We start from the raw sequence: 14,650 nt of genomic DNA on the forward strand, positions 1-14,650 counted from the left end.
AACTTTTTTTAAGAGCTCCCACCTGTTTGCTAGTTTGTCATACTGTGGTGGCTTGCATATTGCTATGATGTTGGAAACTATGCCACTGATGTTTCAAATACCAACATCACCCATGGTAGAAAGGTTTCAGCAGAGTGTCCAGACTAAGACTAGGAAGAAAGGCCTGGCAATAAACGTCTGAAAATTACCCAATGAAAGAAAACAGCAGAACATTGTCCGACTCGCTTTCTCTGGACATGTTACCAGGAGGGCTCGATCACTGGAGCAGGGCGTCGGTTATGTGAACATGCCGGCAATCATGAGGACGATGCCGGACCGGGCAGCATTTCATTCTGTGGTACCTAAAAGGTCAGAGTCAGAGTCAGCTTGATAACACCTAGCCATGACAGCGTATTTAGGAAAACGTTAAATGTTTGATGTAGTACTGATGCAGTGAATTAGCTAGGTGTTTGCTTTGGAAAGTAAGGAATATAGAGTCTGTATTAGAGGTGTTCTTAATTTTACCACATGTGACAAGCTAGATGAATGATGAAATATCAGAGTAGCATTATTTAAGCAATATATTTAACAACTATGAAGAGTTTTAGAGGAAACTACTTTAACCCATTCATGACTTAGTTATTTTCTGCTTTGAATATTTTATTGATACCATGTGCTTTCAGTAATAGGAGGCATGCTGAAATCAAGGGGAAAAATTTTTTTTAAAGGTAATACGGATTTTGATATAATTAGGTGGGACACGTAGTCTCGAGTGGGTTCTGTTGGTAGGTTTGGTGGGGTAAGGCCCATTTCTTCACATTCGCTCAGTTATACAGGTTCCTTCCTGCCAGGTGGTAGCATATACTACAACTGGGATAAAACTAAAACCAAACTCACTGCCATTGAGTTGATTCTGACTCATAGAAACCCCCATTGGGTTTCCAAGGCTGTAAATCTTTATGGAAGCAGATTGCTCCATCTTTCTTGTGCAGAGTGGCCAGTGGATTCAAACCACTCTCCTTTTGGTTAGCAGCCAAATGCCTTAACCAGTACACTACTAGTGCTCGTTAGGCACCTTGCTAGCAGTAGAAATGTTGAGGGACTTTACACTAAAGTCACATGGCTTGTAAGTAACAGGACTGAATTCACACCTGGATTTTCATTCTTTCCTCTCTCTCCACAACCTCTTATCGCCACAGTCAGGATAGTGTATAGATCTGGTAACCTCAAAAGCATTAAGGATAATGCTTTCTGGTAATGGTCCCTCCTTTTAAAACCTTGACTAGCTATTTGTTGGAAAGCTTTGTATGCTTTGGGTCCCAGGAGAAAGTGATCAGCTGGGGGCCTGGTAGAGGCCCTACAACAGCTGCCTCTCCTGATGCCCGTCATCCCTCTCCATCTAGTCTGCATCTGTGCTTTGGTTGGGCCTGTCTACTTCTGCTTCCTCACAGCTTGACTTTGCACATGCCTGTCATGACTGAGCTTCTCCTTTAGGGTTTATTTCTTTACATTCTTTCAGCTCTTATCCCACAAGTAACTTGTACTCAGTCCACCACACTCTTGGTGCCAGACAGGCGTGTTCAGAGAGCCCTGCTGTGGATGAAATGGTATTTACAAATTGGTTCAATGTTAGGTCTGATTTCCAGAACAACCTGAGTTAGACTTCCACTCACTTTTCTTGTCCTTGTTGGTGACACCCTTTTAGGGTGCCTACTGCAGAAGCTTACCAGTGTCTAGAAAATGTAATTAAGTTAATCATTGTCTTCCCGTCCACCCACTAGAGAAACAGCTACCAAGAAGTTCCAGAAGGCCTCTGTGAAGGCTGGGTTTGTTCAGAGGAGTGGTCAGTGCCCATGACTGATGTTAGAAACGCAGGATGACACCTTCTGCTTCTCCTCTCCTGCACTCCCTCCTCCTCCCCTGACTGCTTCTTCCTCCTCCCCCATCTGGTCTCCCAGTCCTGTTGATGGCCCTCCCCCTCCCTGTCTTTTCTTCCCTGTACCTGCCGCCCCCCCCCCCTCATTAGCCATACTGTAATTACTTGCCCTCATCTCCCTGCTTTTGGCCTTTCTATCCTCATTGCTTTCAGGTTGCAGTTTCTAAAAGTACAATCTGTCATTCCCCAGCTTAAAATTATCCACAGCTTCTCACTGTCCAGCATGAAGGGCCAGCTGTATGTGTGACCCTGCCACCACCACCAGCCTCCCCTTAGGCCACTCAGTGCCTCAGGTTTTGCATTCAGCCACACTTTTTTCCTTTCCATTTTCATGGTTTTACTCCTGCTGTCTGCCACTTCACCCCTTGGCTTGGCTACTGTTTACTCACATTTCAAGACTCGGCCCAGTCGTCATCACCTGCACCACACGGAACCTGTGTACACCTGTAGAAGTTCCTTCAGCTGGCCTGCCTCTTAATGGCTTTCACTGAATTGTGGTGAGACTGTCTTCTGTTTCCCCCTCTGGACTGTACACTCTCACGATCTGGGCCTGTGTTTGCTTATCCCTAGTGCTTGGTCCAGCACCTGCAGAGCTGTTGGTTTCAGAGTGCAGTTAGCGCTTGCAGAACTACACCGACCTGTCCTTTTCTTTCGGGGGATTTGTATCGTTTGAAATTCGTGTCAGTTGTGGCCACTTTTTACACTTCCCAGAACAAGGGTACTCTGTATTTGGATTTCCTTCCTGTCCTTCCTAATCCTTCTGAGGTTATAGAAGCAGGATCATACACATAACATAGTCCCAAGAACAGCCTTCCCACACACACCCTGGACCTTGCAGTGTTTCTGTCCTCCAGACTGGCAGTGGACAGGATCTGTGTGAACTTGGCCCTGCTGCTCATCTCACACCCTGGCTTCAGTCTCCACTTCTGACAAAGTGGAATTTCTGTTGTCACTTCCTTTCCTAATCCTGGGAATCCCCAGTGCTGGCTTCTTTTTACCTTTGCTGTGAGTCAAGTAACAGATATACTTCATGCCCCCCCCCCCCCCTTATATTCAGGTGATAGCCTTTCGGTGTCTCCAGTAGTTTATTGGCAGTTGTCACTGAACACATTGTTTTATGGAGAGAAAGAAATATTAAGATCTTAGTATCTGAGGCAGCTTGGTTTTCATTATGAGGATCTGTGAGCCTATTTCTCTCAATCTCTTTTTCAGACCTAGTCTGTCGTGTTTTATTTCTCCAATTACATTGAATTCAGTGCCGCCTTGGAGATACAGATCTGTGTACACATGTGCTGTGAGTGCCGATTTCTCCTCGTACAAAGCAGTATGCTCTCCTCTCTTTTGGTCCGTTTCCCTCTGGAAGCATAGGTGTTTTTCTTTTCATCTGCTGTCACGCAATCCGGCAAACCACTTGCCTGCCACCAGTTTTATCCTAATGGTGGGATAGAGAGGAGAAAGGTTTTGGTGCTGCCAGGCACTAACTTGGCTTGAAACCCTGGCTCTTCCACTTACTCATTCATGTGCCTTTGAGTACATCAGCCAACCTTCTTGAAATCCTGTTTGTTCTTCTGGAAAGTGGGGATAAGAGGCCCCACCTCACATGGCGATTGTAAGGATTCAATAAGTAGCATTGGTATTTGGCTCAGGCCCGGGGACGAGGTGGGTGCCCCATATTGGTGCTCCTGATGTCCTTCCCTCTTTACTTCTACCCTAGGACTTGCCAACAGTTCCCATTCTATTTATAAATCTATGTGGTTGAGGGTATTTCTAGGCCCTTATTCCTCACAACAGCCATTGGACAGAGGCATTATCCTCATTGTCCTGGTGGGTAACCTGTGGCTCAGAGAGAGTTAAGTAAGTGTTCATTAATGACCCAGCTCGCGGGGGCCTGTCTCATTCATTCCATGACAGCCTTTCCCAGCCCTTGTGGTTGTGGAGCCTCTGACTTCTCCTCTCCTAGCCACAAGTGGTGAGCAGGCTTTTGCCAGATTCTACAGTTGGGACAAGGACTAGTAACCTAGTTGGCAATTCTTTCAACATGAATACCCTTTCTATCCTTGCTTATCAAACCAAAACCAAACCCACTGCTGTCGAGTCAATTCTGACTCATAGCGACCCTATAGGACAGAGTAGAACTGCCCCATAGGGTTTCCAGGGCTGTAAATCTTTACAGAAGCAGACTGCCACGTTTTTCTCCCACCAAAGGCTGGTGGGTTCAAACTGCCAGCCTTTTGGTTAGCAGCTGAGCACTTAACCATTGTGCCACCGTGGCTCTTTGCTTAATACCCCTTAAATCAGCCCAGCACGCACAGCAGGTTTTCCCTGTTATTTGCATCACCCCAATTTTGTTAACCAAAAAAAGCTATTGAGGAAAGAAATGACAGCACCATCCAGAACTCACTGCCCACTCTGGGTGCACTCGGTACCAGCTGCAACTCAGTTATGCTTAACAGTTCCCAGGTGTTCATGTCAGCTGACCATGTTTACCCAAATAGCTCAAGCCAAAAACAAAACTCAGACATCTTTGCTTTTGTCATATAACCCAGTCTGAAAAAAAAATTAAATTAACTTTTTCCACTATAAAATATGTGGCTACACATGGGATAGATCAGGTCTGTTACACAGTGCAGGAAACACACTGCTTTTAGGGGGGACTGTTTTAAACACTTTTTGAGCTCTTTAAATTTTATTCAACCATCAGCCATTAATGGCTCCTTCAGGCTGCATCAGTGGCATAGGCAGAACCTCAACTTGTCACCAGGCCCCTACAAGACATTGTGTTTCAACCTCTTTTTTGAGTGTTTAATTGGAGTGTCTTCCAATTTTGTTGTTCCTTGGCTCCACTTAGGACGATGTGACTTTGGAACTACCCCATTTTGAAATTGATCTGGCTCATAATTTGGTTTTTTTAGTTTGTCAAAGCTGTGAATGCATTCAGAGTTATCGTTTCACTTATTTGTTGGTATACAGACCAAGCACTTTGCTAGTTGCCTGGGATACAGAGATGGAGAAGGTGTGAGGTACATTCCTGAGGTGCAAAATTTTGGTTCTCTTTTTAGTGTCTAAACCTGATCACACCCAGACTTTGATCTACTGCACTGCAGATCACCAGACCAATAGAATTTTTTGCTGTTTCAAATCAAAAAGACAAGAGGTAACGCAGATTTTCCAAGATGAAATTGGGCTGCTTCAGTTCTTGTTGCATAAAATCCTAGTTGTTAATAAAGGAGCAAACTAAATAAAGTCATGAACTGAGTGGTCCTTATAGCTTCAGTAGCAAATGGAGGAAGTGATGAAAGTTGTATGAGAGTTAAGCCATAAGACTGTACGCATTCTTGGTCCTATGGAACAGAAGTAGGAAGGGCCACTACCCCTTGATTTCTGGTGTGGCGGGAGGACCAAAGGCAATGGGATGCCTAAAAGGGGTAGTAGAGTCAAGGGAGCTCTGTGGTCATGAAGGAAGCTCTGTATTCCCTTCTCCACCCCCCCTTGTGAGCTCCTCAGTGACATAAATGGAATGTGTTTTCCAGTTAATGACCAATTTTATTTCTTTTTAATTTTCAGTTACAAACTGATTGTCTGAAAATGACTTGCCATGTATATGTATCTTTGCATTCCAAAGCTGTATCTAAACTGCTGTTAGGTTTCCAGTCAAATGCATATTTCATGTTTTGCCTGCTGCCTGTGTAAGTAAAGCACTGTTCAGTATGCAGAACTGAACAGTCAAATATGGAGGGTTTATTTAAAGAGTATTAGTTTGGTGCTGAACTGTCCAGGATGCCATTGGCTGGGGCACGTAATGTTTTACTCTTGTGACATTCCCTATTTGAAAATTACTTAAGTGAGAAGAGAAATTCAGTGGTAGCTGTAGACAAGAATAATGTGAAAAGTTTCTTTGCAGTACTATTTTGGACCTGCACCATAGTGGATGCCGAGGTAATCTATCAGTTTGTGAATGTCTACAAAATGCAACTCTCTAGATAACAGGTTTAAAGTAAAGATTTAATACAGTCTCCATCTCCTATGATGTTGCAGTGACAGTTTAAAACTCATTCTCTAAATCTCAGCAGACTTTATAGCTAGCAGTGGGCCAATATAAAGTTTAATAGCATTACAACACATAAATCATCTTTTAAAGATGCTACTAGTAGCTCCAATATTAAATGCAGACAATCGCCTGTGTTATAAATAATTTATCAAACACCATTTCAGATTAGCCTTCCATGCTGAGTTATTTATTTTAGCCTTTTCTGTACGATTCCTAAGGCACTTTTTGAAAGATCCATTACTGGTCAGTTTAATGAACTTGGGGGTCTGTTTTGTCCCCTCAAGCACTCGGGTACAGCTGTGGTGACCATTACACGGCCGACGTGGACCTCTTTGTGCCTTTTACAAGTGCTGCCCATTTGTCATGTAGCGGTAAATGGAGCTGCACATTGGAGTCCAGGGACACATTGTGCAATGCAGTGATGGAGACAAACAGATAGCTCTATAAAGTGCTGCTTGTCACAGCTGACTTGTAGTACAGTACATCACTCTTATTGTAATCTCATTTAAGAAGCAGGGGTGGCCCGGGGGACTGATATTCCCAGTTAGTTTGGTCTTTGTAGCTATAAAGCAGGAAGTGTTCCTTTTATATTCTCTGAACTTTTAGGGAGTGTGCTTTTTGCTTGGATTAATTATAGGAAGTTTGCTGGCACTGCATGAAGATTTGTCAGCAGGTTTGTTCGGACCTTCTTTTCTGGCCTGCGGCTTGGTAGAGGCTGCTTAGAAATAAATTACACTTTTAGGAGCCCTTTGACTTGCTTTATTAAATAAGTTACCATTTATTAAGCATCAGCACTGTGCCAGACGCTTTTATTTCTAATCCTTGCAGCAATCTTGTGAGGCAGGACTTAGTATATTACAGAAGAGGAGAGTGAACTCAGAGAGGTGAAGTGACTTGCCCAAGGTTGCACAGCAGTAAGTGCGAGATTGGGGATTCAAACCCTGTCTGTCTGCCTCCACTTCTGCCAGGATGACCTTGAATCTGGCTCCCCCAACTCGTTTTCAATCACCAAGGTCATGGTGGTCTTTTCGCTGAGCATCTCAAAACAAGAGGGAAGTTATTATTGTCTTGGAGGGGCACTTTTCTAGTAACCAGGATGAGTCCTCCTGGTCCATATACACATTGAATCCAAGCTCCTTTGTGACTTGCAATGTATAAAATCCATGAGCAGCTGGCCATGGGAGGATGCTGGCCCTGGCAGACCCCGGCAGGGAGAGAGCATTGCACATGGGGCTGATCAGCTGGGGTCATGGGCTCTGCTGGGCCCTAGTCAGAGCCCCTCTATAGTAGCTGTCCCCAGGCAGATGTTGCTCACAACGCAGGTTGCTCTGCATTTTCAGAAAGGGGAGGTGCAGGTTCCCTGTGAAGAATGAGTTCTAAAGGAAGAAACAGTGCTTCCTATATTTATTGTGGGCGAGAGACAGATAAAAAACATGGTGTTTTCCCCTCTTGCTTTTAGTTTGTGGATCTTTTTGATGGTTTTCCTAAATATTTAGTAGCACGTGTTAGAGACAAAAGTTGTTTGTGAAATTCCATTATAAAGAAAACAAAGTAGGAATATGCCCAGCAGCATATTTGCATATGCGTGTAGAATTATGGGTGGGGAAATATGTAGTCAGAGACAATATTCAACATATGAAGCAATTCCTAGGACATAGTAGGTCTTCATAAATAGTTATTGAAGACATTACATAAATAATGTATAGACAATAGAGCCTTGGAAATTTTTATCCTGTTTGTGTTTTGAGAGTTGGTTTGTTGTTTTGTGGAATATGTGAAATAATACCTTAAGATCTTAATTCTGGTATCTGACATTATTACATTACAGAAATGTTGCTATAACCTGGTAGATAGTGAAGAAGGCCCTTTAGGTAGTGGTCTGTAGGCAGTTTGGGAAACACAGCATTCTCTCCCCCTCTCCCAGTGGAAGTGACCTGCAGAGATTCTGCTAGTTGACCCAGTGAGAATTGTCAACCATCCTTTCCTGACTTGCCCAGTCCTGAGCATCCTGGTGATGGGGGAGTGGCACAGCCCTGAATCAGGGAACCTGCTGTGTCCCCTGTGTGCGGCTAGCTGAGAAGCCCCCAGCCTAAGGCTGAGGCAGACCATTTGTGAGCTGGTGTGGGATATGTGTTCTGGCTCTCAAGCCCTCAGGAGCCAGGTTTGAATAGCAGCTCCTATTTCCTTCTGTGAGACCTTGGGCAAATCATTGGATCTCTAGTTTCTGACAATACTAACCTCATAGAATGGCTATGGGGGTCAAAGTGGCTAACTTGGTACGTTGTAACAGGTGCTTGGTAAAGGTAAGATTAATTTCATTTCATAACATCTGCCCTGTGTATATGAGAGGGAGGTGGGGCTGGGGTGGGGGGTGGAAACAGATTGCTGTGAGATTTTCTTACTTAAGGAATTTTCTCCCTTAGGATTGGTGGGGAGGAATGAAATTTAAAAGGTATCGTTTCCTACCTTCATAAAGCCTGTACATTTAAATAACAGTAAGCGTGATAATTATATGAGTAAATTGAGCTATGCACAATGTCCTTCAGTTTGCACATTTTTAAATTGTGTAAGTTATCTACACACAATTTTTGCAAAATAGAGGAAGGATTACCTGTAATCTCATATCCCTACCAGCAGTCTGAGATTCATGTGCCCAGTCTAATTCTTGGACATTAGATCTACATGTCTAACATCACATGTGTATTTCAGTTTCTTCTAAATCTTCCACAGCTCTATCCCCCAAGAAGAAAAAAAGTGGGGAAATTTAAATGTGCAGTCCTAAGTACTGCCAGCAAGAAGAGTGATGTCCACTCGATTCTCATGGCTGGCTCAAGGCACTAGTGGCAGTGATGAGAAAAGACAAAGCAGAGGAAATAATAAAACAGCAGATAAGAGGAGGGGAAGAGGAGATGGTAGGTCAGGAGCAGAGGAATATACAGGGTGTCCCACTACACACACACACACACACCCCTGGGGTCATTTGATAAACTCAAAATTTCTAGGGCTTTGCTTTTTAAAAAGGTAATCATAAAAAGTCTACTGACCATCTTCAAAGAAACGAGTTGGAATGAGGTTGCAGTGTTAAAGCAGTTGGTTTCTGTGGTCTGTACGGTAGCAGCAGCAGCAGCCATCTCTGTCTTTATCTGTGTTTAAAATGTTTTCTTTGCTACCACCCTCACTGGTTTCTGGCAAGGCTTTTGGCCTCATAGACTATTGGGAATCCCGGGAGAGAATCCTGACTAAGGGAATTCCTGTTGAAATTACTCTTAGAGGACTGAGTATATAGGGTATGTGCCTTCATTGGCCCCACTTAGGTGCCATTAGGGAAGTAAAGAGTGAGGGGATAAAGATCAGGATAATGCCCTTGCCCCTGCTGCTGGGTTGCGGAGGATCCCACTGCCAGCAGCGCCTTCTCTGTCTGTAGAGGGCGCTCATGTCACTGAAATCTCACTTCCTGACTTGGGGCAGTCAGAGGAGCAGGAGCCCTGAGTGGTCTTTCAGGTCTTCTCACAATTCGAAGTCAGTGAATCCACCTTTGGAGGATCTCAGGACTGGAATTTTAGGCAGGGAGTCTGTGTGTCTCAAGGGGTTTTACTTAGTTGAGCGCCTTAGTTCAGCTAGCATGGTGTATGGACTCTCCTTCCCTGGTGGATTGGGAAGGGGCTGCGGAACGGGTTGGATTCCCTTTTTTGGAAAGTGGTTCGTTTCTGTTCTTGCTGCATGAAGAGCTTTAACTGGATGTCCCTGGGCCCTGCTCTGCCGCCTTCTCTGCCTCCCTTCTGTCTCACGACCTTGCTTTCTGAAGTGCTCGGTGTGCCTGGCCTTCCGCCTTACCTGAAGCCTTCCCTGACCCAGCAAGTGTTCCACAGCTGTTGGTTTTCCATTAGCCCCTTATCACATTGCATTGTAGTTACGTAGGGTCCATGCCCCCACTGAACTCTAAGCCCCTAGAAGACCAAGGACCTTGGGGCCCTATCTCTTTCTGCAGCCCCTGTTCTTAGCACAGGGCTGGCACACAGTAGGCCTTGTGGGATGGGAGATAAATTAATCCACTGGTTCACTAGTAATTTTGGGGGACTTGGATGTGCTTCCTAAAGTGGAGCAGAGGAGAGAGGGATTCAAAGAAATAAATCACTTCAGTGAACTTAGGCTCTTTAGAGGGAGGAGGCTCCCACTCTTATCACTGCCAAAATTTCCCAGACCATTGTTGTGTTTGGTGTTAGTGATTTTTTTTCCCCATGATAATGACTTTTTCCATTATGTGAGCAGGAAGCAAGTTTCAGCTGTTGTTGGACATCTTAGGTCAGAGGTCAACAAACGACAGCCTGTGATCCAAATCTGATCCACCACCTGTTTTTGTTAATAAAGTTTTATTGGAACAGAATCATGCCCATTTATTTATATATTGTCTATATCTATTTTCATGCTATGATGACAATTGAGTAGCTGTGACAGAAACTGCATGCTTGCAGTGCCTAAAATACTTGTTTGGCCCATTACAAGGAAAGTTTGCTGACCTGTTTTTGATGGTAAATTGTCCTCTGTTGGCCCGGAGTTCCCAGTTTTGCAGAGACGACCATGAGGCAGTGTGGTGTGGTGTGAAGAAGGTGCATGCTCATATAGGGGTTTGAAAGGCCCAACTTTCCCTCTTACCAGCTAAGAGACCTTGGGTATCATTCAGGTACTGAATCATTTCCTTCATCTATAAAATGAGTGTCGAAAATAATGCCTGTGGAAGCACTTTGTGAATGGAGAGCGAGGCCTCAGTCTGGCTGTGGACACTATTGTTGTCATTCTCTTTTTCAGGAGGAGGAAGCCAAGAAGCTGGTGAGTGAAGCCATTGCAGCTGGCATCTTCAATGACTTGGGGTCTGGAAGCAATATTGATCTCTGTGTCATCAGCAAGAGCAAGCTGGATTTTCTCCGCCCGTTCTCAGTGCCCAATAAGAAGGGCACCAGGTAAATGACACTCATTCTTCCCTGTGTTCCCCGCCTTCCATGGCCGCCTTTGGTATCTCCATGACATCTGGACAGGTTTTCCTGATTCTTTCCCATGCTGAGTAAATCCATTGTTCCCCAGACAGCTGTACACAACAGACCTTTGAGGCATTCTTTGCTTTATGATTGTGGGCTGCTGTCAGGTATAGGAAAGTGATTTAATTTGTAAAGTGTTGATGGGAGAGGTGATATGGGGCCCAGGGAAGAGGGCTAAGCTGGGCTAAGAGAGACGTGTTTCTTAAAAATCTCCTGAAATTCTAGGAGAAGGTACAGTTTTTAGAGCAGACAGCCCATAACAACCTCCACCACCACTTTTTTTTCTCCCTCAGAGTAGTTCATGACTCCCAAAAGGTTATAAACCATTGGTTAATCATATCCAATGCTTGGGAACGTTCTGGGGTTTCCTGCTCTGGGGGATTCCTGCCATTCTGGCACAGGCTGAGCAGGCGCCATCTCAGTGGTGCGGCCCAGGTGAAGGGTGGGAGCATGCCGATCTAGTTGATTTCCCGAACAGAACTGGAAGGTCATTTGTCATTCTTCGTGGTTGTCTAGCTGCTGGGCCCAGCCCATGTCTCCTAACCTCTTCCTGGAGCCTGACTAGCCCAGAATGGGGCTCCTTCCGAGCTCTGCTTCCAGCTGCACTCATCTGTGTCAGGGCCGAGGGGACTCACAAACGGTACCACCTGCCATTCAACCCCACAGCTGGGCCGGAGGAGAGCAAACACGTCACTTTCTGGAATAGTTGCTTTAACCCTTCTACACAAGAATAGAATATTCAAAACAAATAGGTATTCATTACCACTTAAACTCAAAATTATGAAAGCTCACTGCTCTGTGTCAGAGGGCATACACTGTACCATCAAGTCCACACTCTCTTGGATTTCCCTATCATCTTTTTGTCAGTGATTGTGGGATGCTGCCTGGGTTAGGAGAACCCTATATTCGGAGTAGGGGCAGGCATCCTGTGCCTCACACCACTGTGGACTACTACTTGTTGTTAGGTGCCGTCAGTCAGCTCCGACTCATAGTGACCCCGTGTGCAACAGAATGAAACACTGTGGACCTAGCTTTGAAAATTTTTGTCGTCTCCCCCAACTCTTTGCCCTCTGTAGTCCTAGTCTGCAATGCATTGTTGCTTACGGTAGAAGTCCTCTGTGTGCCGCCGAAACCAGGAGGTGGAGTGGTTCTTGTGTGTCCAAGCCTCCTGGCAACACTGAGGTGTGGTTCAGCTGAGTCAGGCGTACAGGGGCCACTTGGGACCCTGGCTCCAAGTCTGCCAGCTGGCCAAGTTTCCAGGCTGGTAGGGAGGGACCAGGGTGTATTTTTAAAAATTTGGATAGTGTGTGACAACAGAAGGATGAATGACCCAGTCATAAAATGCACAAAGGAGCTGAATAGGTTTTTCACCAAAGAGGACATTCACATGGCCCCCAAACACAGGACAAGATGCTCAACGTCATTAGTCATCAGAGAGAGGCAAATCAAAACCATAATGAGATGCCATTTCACTCCCACTAGGATGGGTAATGTTAAAAATTAACAAATAACAAATATCGGCAAGGACATGGAGAAATTGGAGTCCTTACCCATTGCTAGTGGGGATGTAAAACGGTATAGCTGTTGTGGTAAACAGTGTGGCGGTTTCTCAAGAAACTGGAAATAGGACTAACAAACATATGACCCAGTAATTCCACTCCTAGGTGTATACCCCAAAGACTTGAAAGCAGAAGCTCATCCAGAGATTTGTACAGCAGTGTTCATTGCAGCACTACTCACAATAGTCAAAAGGTGGAAGCGCCTGAATATCCATCAGCGGATGAATGGATGAACACAATGTGGTACATACATTCAGTGGAATACTCTTCAGCCAGTAGGAAAATGAAGTCTTAATACATGCTACAATATGCATGGAGCTGGAAGACATGCATACTGAGTAAAATAAGTCAGTCAGAAAAGGACAAATATCATATGATTTGACTCGAAAAGAGAATGCTAATATAGAGAGAACAAAGGTTATTGGTGGTTACCAGGGATGGGAGGTGAGGGAAAGGGGGGTTGATAGTGATAGAAATAATTGTCCTGATTAAGGGTAGGGCTGCACAGCCGATTATTATAATTGGTGCCAATAAGTTAGACACCTGTAAAAGTTGAATTGGCAAAATTTATGTGAAAGACATATTTACAACAAAAAATAAAAGAGTAGCTGCTGGGGCTGCTTATGTACAGCCAAAAACCTCATGGGATTTGGTGTCTTGGTTTGGAGGTTTAGAGCCATGGTTTCATGGGACATCTCAATTAATTGGCTTAATAACCGTTTAGTGCCTCTGTTCGACCTCTTAGTTCGATGCATAATGCCTGGAGTCTTAAAAGCTTGCAAGAGGCCATCCAAGACACAACAATTGGTTTTTGTTTACCTTACTTGGAACAGCAGAGGAAGAAGTAGAGTCGGGAATAAGAGGAGGATATGGAATGTATGCCTAATTGCCTCCATAAACAACTAACTGCCTCCTTTTCCATGAGACCAGAAGAACTAGATGATACCCAGCTACCATTACTAAACATTTTGATGAAAGATTCCATAGAAGAATCCTTATCAGAAGGGGGGAATTGCAGAACAGAATTTTGTACTTCCATAGACTTAAGACTTTGGGAGCCATGAAGGTTGGATGAACCTGTGAAACTATTGCCCTGAGATAATCCTTAAACCTTAAACCAAAAATATCCCCTGGAGTCTTCTTAAAACCAAACAGTAGTTCAGCTCACCTAGTGGAAATGTCTGCTGTAAACGTTGTGCTCTTTAAGAACTATCCATGTGGAATCAAATTGACAACAGCAACTCAAAAGATTAGATAGGAACTTTAGAAGGCAGAGAATTTATGTTCATGGGAGAGGACAACTCAGAAAAGGAGGGTGGGAATTGTTGCACAACTCAAAGAATGTGATCAGTGTCACCGGATGGCACATGTAGAAACTGTTGAATTGGTGTGTGTTTTGCTGTGTATAGTCTCAACAACAAAATGAATGAAATTACTAAAAAAAAAAAAAAATAAGAGTGTGGTGAGGGGGTAGGACGTTTTTATAGAAACGAAAGCAAGTCATTCTTGGCCACCCAAGCTCCTGAACTGGAGACTGAACTCTGCAAGTCTCCCTCCCGTTGTTCTGTATCTTGCTCCCTCTCTGAGCCCGAGTCCCCTTTTGGGATGCTAGGTTTCTGAGGAACACATGGTATTCCATGCCCATGTGCCAGGTTGACAGAAATAATGCCCCAGCTAGGGACAGACCAGAGGGATAGTTGGGTTTGTGATGCTGTTTGACAGCATCGTAATTCCTGGCCCCACTGTGAGAATTAACAGTTCAAATATGTACCTTACAGACTGCCTTGTGCTCAGATTGACTCCATGAAAAGGTGTTGGCTGTGTCCTTTTGGCGATTCACCTTGTCCCCATAAGGACAATTAACTCTCTTGACAAGAGTCTCATGGGTGTTATATAAAGTGACAGGTTCACAGTTTGGCGGTGGATCATTTTATATTGTTTTATGTTACCAGGTATTTTTTAAATGTTTAAGGTAAGTAATAGTTAATGTCATTCTTGTTGCTTTACAAGAAACTTAGAGGATTTACTTCCTGTTGATTACTGAAAGAGGTTTTAGCAAGATTGGAGCTGGGATCAAATGACCAGATACTTTGTG

The 14,650-nt window shown here is 44.3% G+C and overlaps 1 protein-coding gene across 1 annotated transcript in view; it reads left to right on the forward strand.

The window, feature by feature from the left end:
- The window catches only part of PSMB7 (proteasome 20S subunit beta 7), a 67,186-nt gene that overhangs the window by 49,127 nt on the left and 3,409 nt on the right, over nucleotides 1-14,650 (forward strand). Inside the window, exon 7 of the mRNA XM_007936619.2 lies at nucleotides 10,770-10,921. Within this exon, the coding sequence (XP_007934810.1) occupies nucleotides 10,770-10,921 (152 nt within the window). The remainder of the gene's footprint in view (nucleotides 1-10,769; nucleotides 10,922-14,650) is intronic.

The sequence above is a fragment of the Orycteropus afer genome, unplaced genomic scaffold (assembly GCF_000298275.1).
Source record: "Orycteropus afer afer isolate SDZICR_OR568_19922 unplaced genomic scaffold, OryAfe1.0 scaffold00037, whole genome shotgun sequence".
NCBI classification, from domain to species: Eukaryota; Metazoa; Chordata; class Mammalia; order Tubulidentata; family Orycteropodidae; genus Orycteropus; species Orycteropus afer.